This window comes from Carcharhinus amblyrhynchos, chromosome 6, assembly GCF_965287045.1.
Source record: "Carcharhinus amblyrhynchos chromosome 6, sCarAmb.v2.hapA, whole genome shotgun sequence".
NCBI classification, from domain to species: domain Eukaryota; kingdom Metazoa; phylum Chordata; class Chondrichthyes; order Carcharhiniformes; family Carcharhinidae; genus Carcharhinus; species Carcharhinus amblyrhynchos.
In genome coordinates this window covers 28,044,263-28,063,926 of record NC_137329.1, presented here as the reverse complement: position 1 = coordinate 28,063,926, position 19,664 = coordinate 28,044,263, and the positions used below count along the sequence as shown (strand labels likewise).

General features: G+C 45.2%; 1 protein-coding gene across 2 annotated transcripts; it reads left to right on the top strand.

Moving 5' to 3' along the window:
• The first annotated feature begins 69 nt into the window (after positions 1-69).
• Positions 70-19,664, top strand: sirt3 (sirtuin 3). 2 transcript variants are annotated; one of them, XM_080190119.1, is made up of 9 exons: positions 70-180; positions 5,071-5,233; positions 6,050-6,235; positions 9,946-10,178; positions 10,755-10,855; positions 12,377-12,538; positions 16,239-16,451; positions 17,027-17,138; positions 19,412-19,664. In XM_080190119.1, exons 2-8 carry the CDS (start codon positions 5,079-5,081, stop codon positions 17,057-17,059), a joined length of 1,083 nt encoding a protein of 360 aa, XP_080046245.1. In that variant the 5' UTR covers positions 70-180; positions 5,071-5,078; the 3' UTR covers positions 17,060-17,138; positions 19,412-19,664. The 2 variants fall into 2 exon arrangements, with proteins under 2 accessions (XP_080046245.1, XP_080046244.1); XM_080190118.1 differs by lacking the exon at positions 70-180 and adding an exon at positions 1,352-1,424.

The following is a 19,664-nucleotide window of genomic DNA, read 5'->3' as shown; positions in this document are numbered from 1 at the left end:
CGGCAACTTCCGGTACCGTAAATGTCCGAATATAAACCCCCGGCTCATCTCCTGTTTCAATCCAGTCCTGAACTTCAACATCCTACTGACTACAGCTTCAGTTTAACATCCTTCAGCAGAGGCACTGACATCAACAAGCTGCCCCATCCATTTCAGATGGCTGATGGTTCACAATAGATGGTAAGAAGTCTGATCAGAACTCCCCACTCATCTGAGGAAGGGGCAGAGCCCCGAAAGCTAGTGGCGTTTGCTACGAAATAAACCTGTTGGACTTCAGCCTGGTGTTGTGAGACTTCTTACTGTGTTTACCCCAGTCCAACGCCAGCATCTCCACGTCATCACAAAAGATGCCCAAAGAAAACAGCACAGTGGTTATCAATGCTGTCTCACAGAGCCAGGGATCGAGGTTCAATTCCCAGCTTGGGTCACTGTCTGTGTGGGTTTCCTCCGGGTGTTCCAGTTTCCTCCCACAGTCCAAAGATAGGCAGGTTAGTTGGATTGGCCATGCTAAGTTGCCCCTGGTCTCAGAGAGACCAGCTAGGATAAATGCATAAGGTTATGAGGATAGGGCCTGGTTGGGATTGTGGTCAGTGCAGACTTGATGGGCCGAACTGCCTCCTTCTGCACTGTAGGATTCTATGATTCTATGATCTACATCATTGATGCCAATGCCACGATGCCTTTTTTTTTCTGAATTTTACAGTGTCCTGGAAATCAAGATGTGGAGATACCGACGTTGGATTGGGGTGTGCACAGTCAGAAGGCTCATTACACCAGGTTAAAGTTCAACAGGTTTATTTGGAATCATGAGCTTACGGGGTGCTGCTCTTTCATCAGGTGAATGATGATGATGATGAAGGAGCAACGCTCTGAAAGCTCACAATTCCAAATAAACCTGTTGGACTTTAACCTCATGCTGTGAGACTTCTTACTGGAAATCAATCTTCAACCACCTCCCTCCAGGACAATCCTGACACACCTGATGACATGGAGCCATCCATAAGTGCAACACTGGTGGCGCAGAGGTTAGCATTCACAACGCCAGGGATCAATCCCGGCCTTGAGGTACTGTCTGTGCAGACTCTGCATGTTCTCCCCATGTCTGCGTGGGTTCCCTCCGGGTGCTGCGGTTTCCTTCCAAAAGACGTGCTGGTTATGTGCATTGGCCATGCTAAATTCTCCCTCAGTGTAGCCGAACAGGCACCGGAGTGTGGTGACTAGGGGATTTTCACAGTAACTTCATTGAGGTGTTAATGTAAGCCTGCTTGTGATAAAAATAACAATAATAGTGCGGCTGGGTTAGATTCTGGTGGTGCTGCTGTTTGGAAAGTTATGGTAGCTGGAGCCCTTTCACCCCTGTCCCCCAGGGGGAGGGGAGGCTGATTAGAACCCAGCCATCAGCCAGAGACAGCGCTTAGCAACAGGTAAATCCCGGGGAACAGCCCCCAACACCCACAAGGTGCAGGAGTAGGAGCAGGCCCCGAGGCCCCTGGAGCCTGCTGTGCCATTCAGGAGGAGCCCGCTTTCCATCTCATTCCCCCCCCGCCACTCCTCCACTCCGATCGCCTGGTATCCAAAAATCAACCGACCTCTGCCTTGTATGTACTCGATGACGAAGCAGTCAAAGTGCTGCAGGGTAGAGAAACCCAAAGATACACAACTCTCCTCAGTGGGTGGGGGTTAATATAAAGCAAAATGCCTTTCTCCTCCTTAATATATAAAGGCAAAAATACTGCGGATGCTGGAATCTGAAACAAAAACAGAAAAAATGCTGGAAAGTCTCAGCAGGTTTGACAGCATCTGCGGAGAGAAAATAGAGTCAACGTCAGGATGAGTGAACTTCTCCTTGTCTTGATCTTAAATAATCAACTCCCTTATCCTGAGACTCTTTGTCTCCCACTCTGCGTTCTAGATTCTCCTCCACTTGGAGTCGGTAGCTTACCAGATTCCCCAGCCAGTGGAAACTGCCTCTCAGCATCTTATTCCATCACACCCTTTAAAGATTTTATATGCAGTGTATTCAGTGAGATCACCTCTCTTTCTTCTACACTTTAGGGACTGAAGGCCTAAGATACTTGTGTGGTGCTATTATTCAAGAAGCCAAGAAGGGAAAAACTGAGTAATTAAAGGCCAGTGAGTCTAACATCAGTGGTAGGAATTAATCTCCGCTCGGAAAGGCAAGAATTAATCAAGGATTGTCAGCATAGCTTTGTGAGGAGCTGCTCATACTGAACAAATTACTGGTGGCATGGTGGCACAGTGGTTAGCACTGGTGTCTCACGGCTCCAGGGACCTGGGTTCGATTCTGGCTTGGGCCACTGTCTGTGTGGAGTTTGCACATTCTTCCTGTGTCTGTGTGGGTTTTCTCCGGGCGCTCTGGTTTCCTCCCACAGTCCGAAGATGTGCGGGTTAGGTTGATTGGCCATGCTAAATTGCCCCTTGGTGTCCCAGGATGCATAGGTTAGAGGGATTAAAGGGGTAAATATGAGGATTACAGGGATAGGTGGGATTGTTGTCAGTGCAGATTCGATGGCCTTCTTCTGTACTATAGGAATTCTATGATTCTAAATTTGATTGAATTTCTCGAGCTGTGTAGATGACAGCATTGCAATTGATGTGATCTACATGGACTTCAGTAAGGCTTTTGACAAGGTCCCACATGGGAAACCGATCAAGAAGCTAAGAGCTCATGGGATATAGGGCAATTTTGCAAATTGAATCCAAATTTGGCTCAGTGCCAGAAGGCAAAGGTTAATGATCGAAAGTTGTTTTTTTATCTGGAAGCCTGTGTCCAGTGGTGCACCACAGGGGTCAGTGCTGGGTCCTTTGCTGTTTGTGTGTATATTAATGATCTGGTCATGAATGTGGGAGATATGATCAACAAGTTTGCAGATTATATGAAAATTGGTGTGGGAAATAGTGAGGAGGAAAGCCTTACATTATAGGATGATATAGACATGCAGGTCAGATAGACTGAAAGTACAAATGGAATTAAACCCTGAAAAGTGTGAGGTGATGCATTTTGAGAGGACTAACAAGGCAAGGGAATACACAATGAATGACAGGATGCAAGGAAGTACAGAGGACCAGAGGGACCTTGGTGTGCATGTCCAAAGATCCCAAAGGCAGCAAGACAAGTAGATAAGGTGGTTAAGAAGGCATATTGGATCCTTGCCTTCATTAGCTGAGGCATAGAATATAATGGCAGAGAGGTTATGATGGAGGTGCATAAAACACTTCTTAGGCCGCAACTAGATTACTGTGTGCAGTCTGGTTGTCGCATGACTGGAAGAATGTGATTGCACTAGGAAAGGTGCAGAGGAGATTCACCAGGATGTTGCCTGGGCTGGAGTGTTTCAGGTATGAAGAGAAGATGGTTAGGCTAGAGTTGCTTTCCTTAGAGCAGAGAAGGCCAAGGGGGGACCTGATTGAGGCGTACAAAATTATGAGAGACATAGAGTATGTAGGAAGAAACTTTTCTCCTTAGTAGAGTCAATGAATGGGAGGGAGGGGCATAGATTTGAGATAAGGGGCAGGAGATTTAAAGGGGATTTGAGGAATAACTATTTTAACCATAGGATGGTGGGAATCCAGAACTCACTACTTGAAAGGAAGATAGAAGCAGGAACCTTCACAATATTTAATAAGTATTTAGTGAAATGCCATGGCATACAATTGCTGGAAAATGGAATTAGATTAAATAGGTGCCTGACTCGGGTGCAGTCATGATGGGCTGAAAGACCTCTTTTTGTGCTGTAAAACTCGATGACTCTGTGTACATCCCAGTTCACAGGCATAAAACAGAGAGTTTTAAAATTTATTAGACACAAGTAGGCTTACGTTAACACTGCAATGAAGTTACTGTGAAAATCCCCTAGTCACCACACTCCGGCCGGCGCCTATTCGGGTATACCGAGGAGAATTTAGCATGCCCAGTGCACCTAACCAGGACATTTTTCAGACTGTGGAAGGAAACTGGAGCACCAGGAGGAAACTCACATAGACACAGGGAGAACGTGCAGATTTCGCATAGACAGTGACCCAAGCTGGGAATTGAACCTGTGTCCTTGGCACTGTGAGGCAGCAGTGCTAACCACTGTGCCACCATGTTGGAATGATAAGATTGTCCTGTGAAAAGAAATTGAGGAATGTGGGCCTGTATTGTCTAATGTTTCAGAGAATGAGAGGCAATTTCATTGAACCTATGACATACTTAAAGGGATAGATACGGTTGATGCAGGTAAAATATTTTCCCATTAGACGCAGCACCCAAGGGTGCATGCCCACCCCCACCGACCCTGCTGACCCAATGAGGATGTGGATCACGCTGGTTGCCAATAAGTGAACGGCCAGCATGATATCATGATGTTTAATTAATCAAAGCTTTGACAAAGAATTATCTGGACTCAAAACGTAAGTTCTTTTCTCTCCTTACAGATGCTGCCAGACATTTAGCACTTTTTTCAGCATTTTCTTTTGCCCGCAGCACTGACTGTCTGACAGAGCAGCACTCCCTCAGTACTGCCACTCTGACAGTGCAGTGCTCCCTCAGTACTGACCCCCTGACAGTGCAGTGCTCCCTCAGTACTGACCCCCTGACAGTGCAGCGCTCCCTCAGTACTGACCCCCTGACAGTGCAGCGCTCCCTCAGTACTGACCCTCTGACAGTACAGCGCTCCCTCAGTATTGACTCTCTGACAATGCAGCACTCCCTCAGTACTGACCCTCTGACAGTACAGCACTCCCTCAGTACTGACCCTCTGACAGTACAGCGCTCCCTCAGTATTGACTCTCTGACAATGCAGCTGTCCCTCAGTATTGATTCTTTGACAATACAATGTACCTTCAGTACTGAGTTTCTAATAGTGAAGCGGTCCCTCAATGCTGCATTGGTAGTGTCATTCTGGATTTTATGCTCAAGTCTCTGGAGTAATATTTGAAGTAAAAAGTGTGCCGGTGTATCCACATTGTAATATTTGAACTCATGACCTTTGACTCGGAGGTGAGAGTGCTACCTACAGAGTCACGGCAGATATATGAGAATTGAATCATATTCTACCTTTATTTCAGTCAGCAGCATGAATTTTGCGTTGTACCACAGTTTCACCTGGACATTGCCTGGTCTCTTTGCTTCCCGATGTCTACAGTATAATCACACCTGCATAAGGAATTTCCAAACCAGGATTCTGGCAAGGCTTAGTATCCAGAGGCAGGCGTACAGTAAAACTTCAAGGTATGGGCATATAAACATCAGTTGTATTTGCACTGTCTGATATTGAAGAGCTGGATATTGTGACCGTAATAATGGCAGTGCTAGTATCATCATTCACACCATCGCAGTCAAATGCAGGAATCAGGAAGCTGTTATCTTAACGGCCCTGCTCGTTGAGAAGGTTCACACCACCTGCTCCTCACTGAGAGCTTCAGCGTTCAATTATTATGGACAGGTGTGATATAGGGGGCAAAGTAGTGTTGACATTGAATTGACTATTTTACACTGATTCAAACTGCACTGCTCACTATTGATTCTGCATTCTGATTGTTACTTGAGGGTGGTATGCTGTTTGACCTTCTGGCTGACAACAAGTTGCCTTACAAAAGTTCACGGAAAGTCGCAATACAAGATTTGGAGCTGCTCAAGGGAGAAGCTAGTCCAGTCTAACCCAGGGTGGAATGCTGGCAAAGTGGTTAGCACTGCTGCCTCACAGCACCAGGGATCCAGGTTCAATTCTGGCCTGGCATGACTGTGCGGACTCCGCACATTCTCCCTGTGTCTGCATGGGTTCTCTCTAATATTTCATCAAGGTCCTCCCACAGACCAAAGGTGTCCAGGCTGGGTGGATTGGCTATGCTAAATTGTCCTTTAATGTCCAAAGATGTGTAGGTTAGGTGGATCAGCTATGGTAAATGTGTGGGGTTACAGAAATGGTGGGGTGGGCTTGGGTGGGATGGTCTTTCAGAGAGTTGGTGCAGACTTGATGGGCCAAATAGCTTTTTTCTTCAGTGTAGGGATCCTATGATTTTATGGATGCTGTATCTATTGTTACAGAAACCGATGTGTGAACCTTCCATCAACCTCATCTTCTGTACGGTACATCATTAGTGGGAAAGGAAGTGGTGAAGAAGTGAAGTCACTTGAAGACATTGCGAGGCGCATTCAGAACAAGGAGTGCCGCAGGATCGTGGTGATGTCTGGTGCTGGGATCAGTACACCCAGTGGAATCCCCGATTTTAGGTAACCTTGCCGCACCCAGAGATCACTGGGAATGTCGCAGCAACATGCAACTATAGGAGCACTAACAAGCAACCAATAATGAGCTAAGGACCGTATTTACATATCAACCAGAGAAATTTCTTGCCTTCCCCTCTGATTGGACAGTGTAGAGCAATTCAAAATTTCAAGACCAAGACTGATAGATTTTTGTTATAGTAATATATTGAGGATTGTAGGACCAAGGCAATAGTTGAAGTTAACTTACACAGAACCATAGAATCCCTACAGTGCAGAAGGAGGCCATTTGGCTTATTGAGTCTGGACTGGCTCTCCAAAAAAGCACTCTACCCAGGTGCCCCTGAACCGCACCACCCTATCCCCTGTACCTGCATATTTATCACATTTATGCCTAGCCTACACATCTTTAGACAGTAAGGGGCCATTTATCATGATCTAATTGAATGGCAGAACGAGCTCAAGGAGTTGAATGGCCTCTTCAGTTCCGAAAGCAGGGACATAAATCTCTGGTTTCCTTCCAGTAGTTTAGTGTTTGGAGTTGGCTTGTCTAACCTTTTCCTGTTGAGGGCCGCATTTCAAAATTTTTCTGATGACCAAAGGCTCTGATGACCAAATTTGGAGACATAACATTTGGCACAACATAAAGATACAATTTTTCTGCTTCAAGTTTTATTCAATTTCTTTTTGAAAGTTATTAGTGAACCCGTTTCTCCCGCCCTTTCAGAGAGTGTGTTCCAGACAACCACAACTCTCTGTGCAAAACAATTCTCATCTCCCCTCTGCCTATCATTTTAAATCTGTGCGCTCTGCATACTGACCCTCCTGCCACTGGAAATGACTTCTCCTCATTTACTCTATGAACATCATTTTAATTTTAAATACTTCTATTAAATTTCCCTTTAACTATCTAGTCTAATGAGAACAATCCCAGTTTCTCCAGTCTCTCCACACAGCTGAAGTTTTTCATCCCTGGTTCTATTGCAATAAGTACATCCTGCCCCCGACCATGTTTTTTGTCTCTTCTCAGTTTTACTACCATATGGTATCACCTCATACTTCTCTGTGTTGAATTACATTTTGCTCTGTATCTGCCCCTTTCACCAGCATATCTATGTCCACCTGAAATGTGCTACTATCCTCCTTGTTTTATCATATTTATGAGTTTTGTGTCATCTGAAAATGTTGAAATTATTCCCGCTTATTCAAGTTTGTAACTTGAACAAGTTGATCAGCTTTGCTGCTTGCTTTATTATAAGAACATAAGAAATAGGAGCAGGAGTAGGCCAACTAGCCCTTCGAGCCTGCCCCGCCATTCAATAAGATCATGGCTGATCTGTCTTGGCTCAGTTCCACATTCCCGCCCTCTCCCCATAACCCTTAATCCCCTCTCTTATCAAAAACCCATCAACCCGCGTCTTAAAAATATTTAGCGAGGCAGCCTCCACCACTTCAACGGGCAGAGAATTCCAGAGATTCACCACCCTTTGAGTGAAGAAGTTCCTCCTCAACTCCGTTCTAAACCGCCCCCCCCCTTTATCTTGAGGCTGTGCCCCCTAGTCCTACTATCCTTTCTGAGCGGGAAGAGTCTCTCCACCTTTATCCTATCCATCCCATTCATCATCTTATACGTCTCAATGAGATCTCCCCTCATTCTTCTAAACTCTAACGAGTACAAGCCTAATTTATTCAGTCTCTCCTCATAGCTCAACCCCCTCAACTCCGGCATCAGCCTAGTAAACCTCCTCTGCACTCCCTCCAAGGCCAAAATATCCTTGCGTAAGTACGGCGCCCAAAACTGCACACAGTACTCCAGCTGCGGCCTCACCAATGCCCTATACAGCCGCAGCAAGACCTCAGCAATGTTTCTACCCGTTCCCTAGCTTTCTCAACCCTTTGCCTTTCCTCTCTCCTATCTCATCCACACCTTCTCTGACACAACTTCCTGTCTTTTTCGCCTTCTCAAACTGAGATCTTCTCCTGAATCTGCTGTTTTGTCACGTCCATTGTGAGTGTTTCTCATGTTCCTTTGGTTGTTTTTAATCTGAACAAACTAACAGAAAATTTTCATCAAAACTTATAAAATTCTAACAGGGTTAGACAGGGTAGATTCAGAAAGAATGTTCCCAATGGTAGGGGAGTCATAGTTTGAGAGGAAGAGGTAAACCTTTTAGGATTCAGGTGAGGAGAAATTTCTTCACCCAGGGAGTGGTAAATCTGTGAAATTCACTGCCACAGAATGTAGTTGAGGCCAAAACATTGTGATTTCAAGAAGACATTAGATATAGCTTTTGATTTTTGATTAGATATGATTTATTATTGTCATATGTATTAACATACAGTGAAAAGTATTGTTTCTTTCACGCTGTACAGACAAAGCATACGATTCACAGAGAAGGAAAGGAGAGAGTGCAGAATGAAATATTACAGTCATAGCTAGGTTGTAGACAAAGATCAACTTAGTGCGAGGTAGGTCCATTCAAAAGTCTGATGGCAGCAAGGTAGAAGCTGTTCTTGAGTCAGTTGGTACGTCCTCAGAATTGTATCTTTTTCCTGATGGAAGAAGGTGGAGGAGAGAATGTCCAAGTGCGTGGGGTCCTTAATTATGCTGGCTGCTTTGCCGAGGCAGCAGAAAGTGTCGACAGAATCAATGGATGGGAGCTTTTGGGGCTAAGGAGATCAAGGGATATGGGGGAAAGATGGGATCAGGATATTGATTTTGATGATCAGTCATGATCAGAATGAACGGCTGAGCAGGTTTGAAGGGCTGAATGGCCCACTCCTGCTTCTAGTTTCTCTGTTTCTATGTAAAACTTATCTCCTTGCTCCTAAACATAAAAGTAACTGAAAAGACACTTTATTTATCTCAGATTTGTGGTTTAGGGTTTAGATCTTTGCCATCATTTTTAGATTGTGATTTTCAGTGAATGTTTCTGGCCATGGTAACTCTGGTCCCTCCCTGCAACACTTTCCTTGTAACTCTCTCCCCCTCTATAAATTCAATGGATTTTGGCCCAATGTTGGTTCAATGCTGCCCTCTATTGGTGCTCTGAGGTTCTCCTGACAGATTAACCATTGTGAAGAGAGAAAGTATTTACCCAGGAAGGCTGAAGTATTTAAAGTTAAAGTCTATTTATTAGTCACACTAAATGAAGTTACTGTGAAAAACCCTTAGTCTCCTGTACGGGTACACTGATGGAGAATTTAGCATGGCCAATTCACCTAACTTACACATCTTTGGACTGTGGGAGGAACACGGAGCCCCTGGAGGAAACCCATGCAGACACGGGGAGAACATGCAGACTCCACATTGACAGTGACCCAAGCCAGAAATCGAACCCAGATCCCTGGCGCTGTGAAGCAGCAGTGCTAATCACTGTGCCACCTTGCCGCCTCTTTGTATCTCCAAGTGATATCAAGGTCCTGAGCACAAGACTAACTGCTCAGGTACCTCTGGAAGGGACTGGTCTGAAAAAGGTGACCGAATTTAATGTGAACCAGTTATTGTTGTTCTCCAACATAGTCTCCAGGTTAGAATGAACAGCAGCAGATGACTGACTTTTGCCTCACTTTTGGAAATGTTTGTTTAAGATTGTTGTGTTCAGATTTGTTGTTCTACCATCCTATCTAGGTCGATAAAGTAACAAGTTGTGTGTAAGTGATCCCAGTTCACTCTTTAGCTGCTTTAATGTTAATTTCCATTCTTTCCTATTCAGGTCACCAGGGAGCGGGCTGTATGATAATCTACAGAAATATGACATCCCGTACCCTGAAGCTATCTTTGAAATTAATTACTTCTTCCACAATCCAAAACCTTTCTTTGCTCTGGCCAAGCAGCTCTATCCTGAAACCTGCAAACCCAACTTCACCCATTACTTTGTCAGAGTTTTACACCAGAAGGAGTTACTGCTACGAATGTACACTCAGAACATTGATGGCCTGGAGCGCAGTAAGCAACTTTAAGTGTTGGTGAAATAAGGAAATAGAACTCGAAGTTCGGAGTGAAATCAGGAAGGATGTTTTCCAAAGGATTGGGGAAACGTAGAACATGCGAATGGTGGCGGATGCTGTATACAATTGGAGCTTTCAAGAGAATGATAGCAAGGGTATCAGGGAGTAACAGTGGGTAAATATAGGTGCAAATCTTATAGAATGGCAGAGGAACCCCAAGGACTGAGTGGCTTTCTCCTGTTATTTTGTAACAGGCTTAAAGGGCTGAATGGCCTCCTCTTGTTCTGATTTAAATAGTTCAAGAGGTTGAATTTGATTTTGATTTGATTTGATTTATTATTGTCACATATATTAGTATACAGTTAAAATTATTGTTTCCTACATGCTATACAGACAAAAACATACCATTCATAGAGAAGGAAAGGAGAGAGTGCAGAATGTAGTGTTACAGTCATAGCTAGGGTGTAGAGAAAGATCAACTTAGTGCCAGGAGGAGGTTATTCGCACTAAGTAGTGTGGAGGTGCCCATGTTGGAATCAATTAATTAATGCCACAATCCCTAACTGTCTTTCAGAGGCTGGAATCCCACTGGACAAATTAGTGGAAGCTCATGGAACATTTGCCACTGCAACCTGCACTGTCTGCCTGAAGAAATTCTCCTGGGAACAGCTGAGGGTAAGTCAACATTAGCTGAACATTACTGAGCCTGACATAGCACAAAGCCTCAGGCACAAAGTCAGATCCACCATGGAATGTGAATCCAGACCACCGCGGACACTGAGCCCAGACCACCGCGGACACTGAGCCCAGACCACCGCGGACACTAAGTCTGACCGGCCCCGGACACTGACAGAAAATGCTAGAAAATCTCAGCAGGTTCTGACAGCATCTGGGAAGAGAAAATAAAGCCAACGTTTTGAGTCTGGATGACCCTTTGTCAGAGAGGGAAGAATATGCAAAAGTGGAGGGGGAGAGTATTAGTGGGGATGGGGCAAGTTGAGTGGTAGAGAGGAGCTCTGGGGAGAGAATGAAGAGAAGGGGAGAGGGGTTAGGGAAAGGGGCTGAGGCTAAGTGGGTTTTGGATGGGGTGGAAAAGGTTGTGAGGGAAAGCAGGCAGAAATGCGGAGTTGAAAGTGATAACAGCTGAGGTATGATGGGATTCAGGGAATGGGGAACAAAGTGAGAGGAGGAGAGTAAAGGATGTTATGGGGCAGGGGTGTGGGATAAGACCATAAGACTGTAAGACACAAGAGGATAATTAGGCCACTCGGCCCATCGAATCTGCTCCGCCATTCAATCATGGCTAATATTTTTCTCATCCCCATTCTCCTGCATTTTCCCCATAACCTCTGATTCTCTTATTAATCAAGAACCTATCTATCCTATCTTAAAGACAGTCAATGACCTGGCCTCCACAGCCTTCTGCAGCAATGAGTTCCACAGATTTACTAATTTCTATCTGAAGAAATTCCTCCTCATCTCTGTTTTAAAGGATCGTGCTTTTAGCCTGAGGCTGTGCCCTCTGGTTCTAGTTTTTCCTACTGGTGCAAACATCCTCTCCACATGCACTCTATCCAGGCCTTGCAGTATCCTGTAAGTTTCAATAAGATCTCCCCTCATCCATCTAAACTCCAACAAGCACAGACCCAGAGTCCTCAACCGTTCCTCATACGACAACCTCTTCATTCCAGGGATCATTCTTGTGAACCTCCTCTGGACCCTTTCCAAGGCCAGCACATCCTTCCTTAGATACAGGGCCCAAAACTGCTCACAATAGTCCAAACGGGATCTGAGCAGAGCCTTATACAGCCTCAGAAGTACATCCCTGCTCTTGTATTCTAGCCCTCTCAACAAGAATGCCAATATTGCATTTGCCTTCCTAATTGTTGACTGAACCTGCACATTAACCCTGAGAAAATGATGATTGAGTATAGTGGTTTAGGGGGTGCGTGGTTATAGGATGAGGAGTAATGGCATGAGGGGCAGGGATGGTGGAGTAAGGAGAGAATAGGTGATGGGGTGAAGGATAAGGGGGAGGGATGATAGAGTAAAGAGAATGATGGAGACGGGTGGGGAGGGATGAGATGGGAGGGTGAGAAGGGGAGGTTTGACCTGCCCACTGAGGAGGCTGCATTGTGTTATGTTCTGCATGTTCATGTGTCCTTAATCCTCTCTCTACCCTGAGTTTGATTGCAGGCAGATGTGATGGAGAAGAAGGTACCTCACTGTCCCTCCTGTTCTGGGGTAATCAAACCCAACATTGTCTTCTTTGGGGAACGGTTGCCAGCAAACTTCTACCAGTACCTAATCGACTTGCCTTCCGCAGACCTGCTGATCATCCTGGGGACATCACTCGAGGTGAGATACTGAGCAGACATGGCTGGGATATTCACCAGATGTAATCACAACGACCAGACACTGACCAGACATGCGCCAGATACTAACTAGTCACAGTCACACTGACTGGACGGAGACCTAAGACTGACTAGACACTGTCGCACTGACTAAACACTAACCGCAGGCTCACCATGCACTGAGCTGACATTGACCATTTGCTGACCAGATTTTACACTAACACTGACCAGCATGAACCAGACAGTTACAGGACACTAACCTGGCACTGACCCAACATTGACCTAACATACCAAGTAGATATAGACCAAAAACTGACAGGACATTGACCCAATACCAAGTGGACAGTGACCAGAAATTGGCCAGACATGGACCAGACACAGATCAGACACAGTCACAGTGACCATTCATTGATCATACACTGACTGGACATTGACCCAAGAATTAGTGGACACTCTCACATTGACTGGATATTCATTACAAGCTCAGCGTACACTGAGCTGGCCAGAATCTGAAGAGGCATTGACCTGCAGACACTAATCGGCATGGACCAGCCACTGAAATGGACTGACACTGACCAGACACTGACTTAATACTGACCAGACACTAACTGGACACTGACTGGATGCAAACCTGATACTGACCAGACACTAACCGGACACTAACTGGACACTGACTGGATGCAGACCTGATACTGACCTGATTCTGACTGGATACTGACCAGATACCGACTGGACACTGGACGCTGAACTGATACTGACCAGACCCTAACTGGATGCTGACCTGATAGTGGCCAGACATTGACTGGACACTGATCTGACACTGACCAGACACCGACTTAATACTGACCAGACACTAACCAGAATGGACCAGACACTGACTGAAATGGGCAAGACACTGACTGGACACCGACTTGGTACTGAACAGACACTGACTATTCACTGACCTGACAGTAGCTGTGATTGGAGCTGGGAGATAGTTGGGAATTTTTCCCATCTTTTCTGGGGAAGTGACTTCACTTGTTTGTGTGTTAAATCTTATTGTCCTAATCTCACTGACCAGCTGTGGTTTAGTGGACAGCACTCCCTGAGTCATGAGTTCAAATCCCACTCCAGAGACTGCAGCACAAAATCCAGATCAAGATTCCGAATGGGATTTGGAGGATTTTGTTAATGAGGATGAGAAATTGAAGTGGAATCCATTGGGGAGCAATGTCACCGAGGACAAAGGTGATGGGGGAATATCTTTGGATCTTCAACATTTCTCAGAAGATGGAGTTTTTAGTGAGTGAGCTGGACTCAACTGAGATCCCAGGAGATGGGGGAGGAGCAGAAGCCCAGGTTTCTGCCCAATGACCCTGCAGGAAAGTGAGCATGTGCAGATATGGCCTGTAATCCTATGTGCCAGATTCTATTCCCCTCCTCCCTGAGCCTATGTCTTGCTCCCTGACCCTGTATTCCCTGACCCTACTTCAGGCCCGCTTCCTCCTATTCTGCAGATCCTATTCCATACCCACTGTCCCTAAATCCCCTTCCCCTAACCTTCCTTATCCTCTGGTCACAGCAGCCAATTTATAGAAACATGTTGGAGTTATAACAGGGAAAGAGGCCATTCAGCCCACCCTGTCAGAATGGGCATTTACCCACCTTCCAAATTCAAACTACACTTGGCTGCCCTGTGATTCTCCCCAATCTCTGGGGGTGAGTCTGTTTGGCTGTCTCTGCATTGTCAGCCTGTTCATCTTTTTCTCACAGCAATGAGCAGGCCCAGATCTGAACTGACCTGAATCCACCAGGTATTTTAACCCCACAGTGTGAGAGGCTCCCCACTGGAACCCAGAATGATCAAAAAGTTGGGCTCGGGCAGCAGGGTGGTACAGTCGTTAGCACTGCTGCCTCACAGCGCCAGGGACCCAGGTTCAATTCTGGCCTCAGGTGTCCGTGTGGAAGTTGCATGTTCTCCCTATGTCCATGAGTATTTCTTCCGGGTGCTCCAGTTTCCTCCCACAGTCCAAAAATGTGTAGTTTAGGTGGATTGGCCATGCTAAATTGCCCCTTTGTGCTGGGGGATTAGTGGGGTAAACACGTGGGGTTACTGGGATAGGGCCTGGGTGGGATTGTTGTCAGTTCAGGTCCTTCTTCTCACTGTAAGAATTCCATGATTCTGTTCCATGATTCTATGGTCTGCACTTGGGTTTGGGAGGAGGTCGAATGACAAGGTAGGTGTCCGGGAGAGAGGAAGGCTTGATTGAAATTCTTGATTGATATGGGGGTCATTTGTTGTGGGGATTAGAGTCGATAGACCGATTGATCTCAGTTTCGGTCAGGCGATGGGCACTGATCCTGAGTGACACCATCAGTCCCCATGTCCTGGGGTGGTGGAGTGGGAAGGGTGGCCTCAATGTTGGGAGATCAGGGGCCCTGCGGTTGGGGTGGGAGAGGGGACATTCGCAGGGGTTCCCAGACTGGGATAGTGAATGCAGGGGTAAAAACCTGTCCTTCTGTCATGAAGCTGTAGTTTGGGAAATGCAGTAAATTATAGGTAAAGGTGAAATCTTGAACAACAATGAACTCACAGCCTGGTTAATAGGATAGGTCAGGCAGAGGGGGAGGAGCTAGTGAGAGAAGTTGGGTGAGGGTGGGGAGGTGGGAGGGTGAGAGAGGATGGATTGGGGCGTAAAGAGATTGGGGGTGTGGAGATGAAGGATGAGGACTGAGGAGTTGGATGTTAGATCAAGGTCAGGCGTTTAAGGTGTTGACACTGCAATGAAGTTACTGTGAAAATCCCCCAGTCGCCGCACTGCAATGCCTGTTTAGGTACGATGAGGAAGAATTTAGCATGGCCAGTGCTAAACAGCGTGTCTTTCAGACTGTGGGAAGAAACTGGAGCATCTGGAGGAAACCCATGCAGACACGGGGAGAACATACAAACTCCACACAGACAGTGACCCAAGCCAAGAATTGAACCCGGGTTCCTGGCGCTGTGAGGCAGCAGACTAACCTCTGTGCCATGGGTGTGGAAGAGTCATGATGTGGAGATGCCGGCATTGGACTGGGGTAAACACAGTAAGAAGTCTCACAACACCAGGTTAAAGTTCAACAGGTTTATATGCTAAATTCTTCCTCATCGTACCTAAACAGGCGTTGCAGTGTGGCGACTGGGGGATTTTCACAGTAACTTCATTGCAGTGTTAACACCTTAAACGCCTGACCTTGATCTAACATCCAACTCCTCAGTCCTCAGCCTTCATCTCCACATCCCCAATCTCTTTACGCCCCAATCTATCCTCTCTCACCCTCCCATCTATCCACCCTCACCCAACTTCTCTCCCTAGCTCCTCCCCCCCTGCCCGACCTATCCTATTAACCAAGCTTTTGGAATGCTGTTCCTTAATCAGGTAAGTGGAGAGTTCTGTGCACTCTCCACTCTCCAGAACTCTCCACTCACTTGACAAAGGAACAGCGTTCCGAAAGCTTGTGGTGTTTACTATCAAATAAACCTGTTGGGCTTTAACCTGGTGTTGTGAGACTTCTTACTGTGGAAGAGTCAGCAGTGTGCGGTCAGGGATGAGGAAGTGGGGGAGGTCAGGGGTGCGGGTTGTGGGCTGAGTAGTTTGGTTGAGGATTAAGCAAGGAGCTGGAAGTGATAATGAATAATTGAAGCCAGTTGAATTTGTGGATCATTTACACCAGTAAGAATCTTTCAGGTGGAGCCATTTGCAAGTTTGTCAGAGATGGTGAAGAAATCTGTACCTCGAGTCCTCTTCAACCAGGATCTGGTGGGATCAGTCACTCGGAATCCTTTGAGAGTCAATGATGTTGTGGAGCTGGGGGATATTGTCGAGGGAGTGAAGAAATTTTCCAAGATGTTGGGATGGAACGAAGAAATTAATGACCTGCTAACCAGAGAGCATGAGAAGGTACCGACCCATTGTCCAATCCCAAACAGTGGTACAGACACTTTATCCAATCACAAACGTCAGTACATATCCATTGTCACTTATCTATTATCCAATCATAAACAGTAGTACTTATCCATTGCCCAATAATAAGCAATGGCACAGATCCATTGTCCAATCACAAAGAGCAAGACACATCTGCTGGGAGGAACAGGAGGCCAGCAGGGTGACCACAAAAAAGGATCTGACTCATTTGTCCCCCCACCACCCCAGCATGCACCTTCAGACAGACATGGGGTCACTGACACCTGGATACAGACAGATGCAGAGTGCAGCCAGACAGGCTGGTGTGGGGTACAGACACATACAAGACACAGACGGTCTCAAGGCATAGAGGGATATTAGATGAGGGCGAATACAGGGCACAGACGGATAAGGGACACAGACATCAGGTGCAGACGGACAGAGGGTGCAGATGGACACAGGGTGGATATTGGGTGCAGACAGACATCACGTGCAAACAGCCATGGGGCACACAGAAACACAGAATGCAGGCACTGATTGATTGTGTTTAAGGTCTTGCTTTCTCTCCACAGTTGGAAAGGGCTAACATTGAACGTTCAAAATGAGTTGATGTCCTGCGACCTAGCTTCTCACGCAACATGTTTGAAATAAAATATTCCTGGAATTTTGAAGCTTTTATTATAAGTGAGTAATCATAATTTGGAAAAAAACAAAAGACAGTTTTAGATTTTGCACCACTTTTTGGAAAACGTTTACAGTTTGAGTTCTGTAGATTATATCAGCTATCTCACACGTGGATAAGGAGTCATGAACTCTGTTGGTGATTCCCTTCTCCCACTGGGGCAAAGGAGGTTTGGAGGTAAGGGATAGTAAATGGAGTTGTGCTATAGAGTCAAAAAGAGGTTTACAGCATGGAAACAGGCCTTTTGGCCCAAGTTGTCCATGCCACTCTATTTTTTAAACCCCAAAGATAGTCCCAATTTACTGCATTTGGACCATATCCCTCTATACCCATCTTACCCATGTAACTATCTAAATACTTTTTAAAAGACAAAAATTATATCAGCCTCTACTACTACATCTGGTAATTTGTTCCAGACACTCACCACCCTCTGAGAGAAAGAAATGCCCTGCTAGACTCTTTTATATCTCCCCCCTCTCACCTTAAACCTATGCCCGCTAGTTTTAGACTCCCCTACTTTTGGGAAAAGATGTTCACTCTCTACCTTATCTATGACCTTCATTATTTTATAGATCTCTATAAGATCACCCCTAAGCCTCCTACGCTTCAGGGAAAAAAGTCCCAGTCTATCCAGCCTCTCCTTATAACTCAAACCATCAAGAACCGGTAGCATCCTAGTAAATCTTTTCTGCACTTTTCTAGTTTAATAATATCCTTTCTATAATAGGGTGACCTGAACTGTACGGTATTCCAAGTGTGGCCTTACTAATGTCTTTTACAACTTCAACAACTCCTGTATTCAATGTTCTGACCAATTAAACCAAGCATTCTGAATGCCTTCTTCACCACTCTGTCCACCTGTGACTCCACTTTCAAGGAGCTATGAACATGTACCTCTCCATCTCTTTGTTCTATAACTCTCTCCAATGCCCCACCATTAACTGAGTAGGTCCTGCCGCGATTCGATCTACCAAAATGCATCACCTCATATTTATCTAAATTAAATTCCATCTGCCATTCATCAGCCCACTGGCCCAATTGATCAAGATCCTATTGCAATCCTAGATAATCTTCTCCACTGTTCACTTTTCCACCAATCTTGGTGTCATCTGCAAACTTACTAATCATGCCTTCTAAATTCTCATTATTAATGTAAATAACAAATAACGGTGGAACACAGCACTGATCCCTGAGGCAGACAGCTGGTCATAGGCCTCCAGTTTGAAAAACAACCCTTCAGTCATCAAACCAATGTTGTGTCCAATTGGCTACTTCACCCTGGATTAACTATGATCTGTTTAAATGGTGCAGCAGACCTGAGGGGCTAAATGGCCTCCTGTTCCTATGTCAGGAAGTTGGGTACCAATAGATTTTCTCCTGAATTATTGGCCAAAGGCAATAGCTAATGTTGCAAGTATTGATGAGAGGCAAGTAGAGATATTGGGGTAAATAGCAATAATGGGGTAAGAACACTTAATGAGGCAAGTAGAGATACTGGGGCAAATACCAATGATGGGTTAAGTGCATTTAATGGGGCAACTACAAATATTGGGATAAAGACAGATAATGTCACAAGGATTTTTAATGGCACTAGTATGGATAATGGGGCAAATACAGTGATACCGGGACACAACACTCCAGTCAAGGCCAAGTAGTGTTTTGTAAAGGTTCACTATAACTTTCTTGTTCTTTACTCCATCCATCTATTTACAAAGCCTAGGATCCTGTATGTCTTATTAATTACTTTCTCAATCTATCTGCCATTGTCAACAATTTGTCTACAGTTTAATCCCAGTTCTCTCCACTTCTGCCTTCACTTTAGAGTTTTGCCCTTTATTTTGTATTACCTCTACTCAAGCTTTATCTCAATATGTGTCCCTTCACACTTCTCTGCATTAAATTCACCTGCCACCTATCTGCTCATTTCATTAGTCTTCTATTTCCTCTTGAATCTATCACTATGTCCCTCATAGTTCACGATACTTATCTGTGTGGAAGACTCATGCCTGGGTTGTGTGTATGTGTAATAGGGGAGCACGGGTTGCACATGTGTGGAGAGGTCCAATAAGTGGACAGATCCAGACACGGATAGTTGCTGTTAGATTGCCAAGGCCAATCAGGAAGTAATTGTAATGACAAATAAATTTCAGACTCCAGGTTAATGATAGACTTGCCTCCAAAGCAGAGTGATATTTGAGAGAGACAAGCATGTGAAATACAAATATTTTTTAATAATAATGGTCAATTTTAATCATTTTCCTAATTTTTTTTCTAGATTCAGCTTCTCTTCACAGAAAAAGATCTGGAAATTGTCTACAAGTGGATATTTTCCATAAACACAACAGAGATCTGACTGAAACCCTCCAGCCTTGGCTGAACAGTTTGAAAGTTTCAGGCCAAGACCAGTGAGGCAGGAAGTGGCTCCCTGGGACTGAAATCTTTTTCTCATATTTTAACCTCAAATCAAACTGAAAAGGGAAACAAAATGTGTAAAGCAAACCATTAAATTCCATCTGATCAAGTCACAA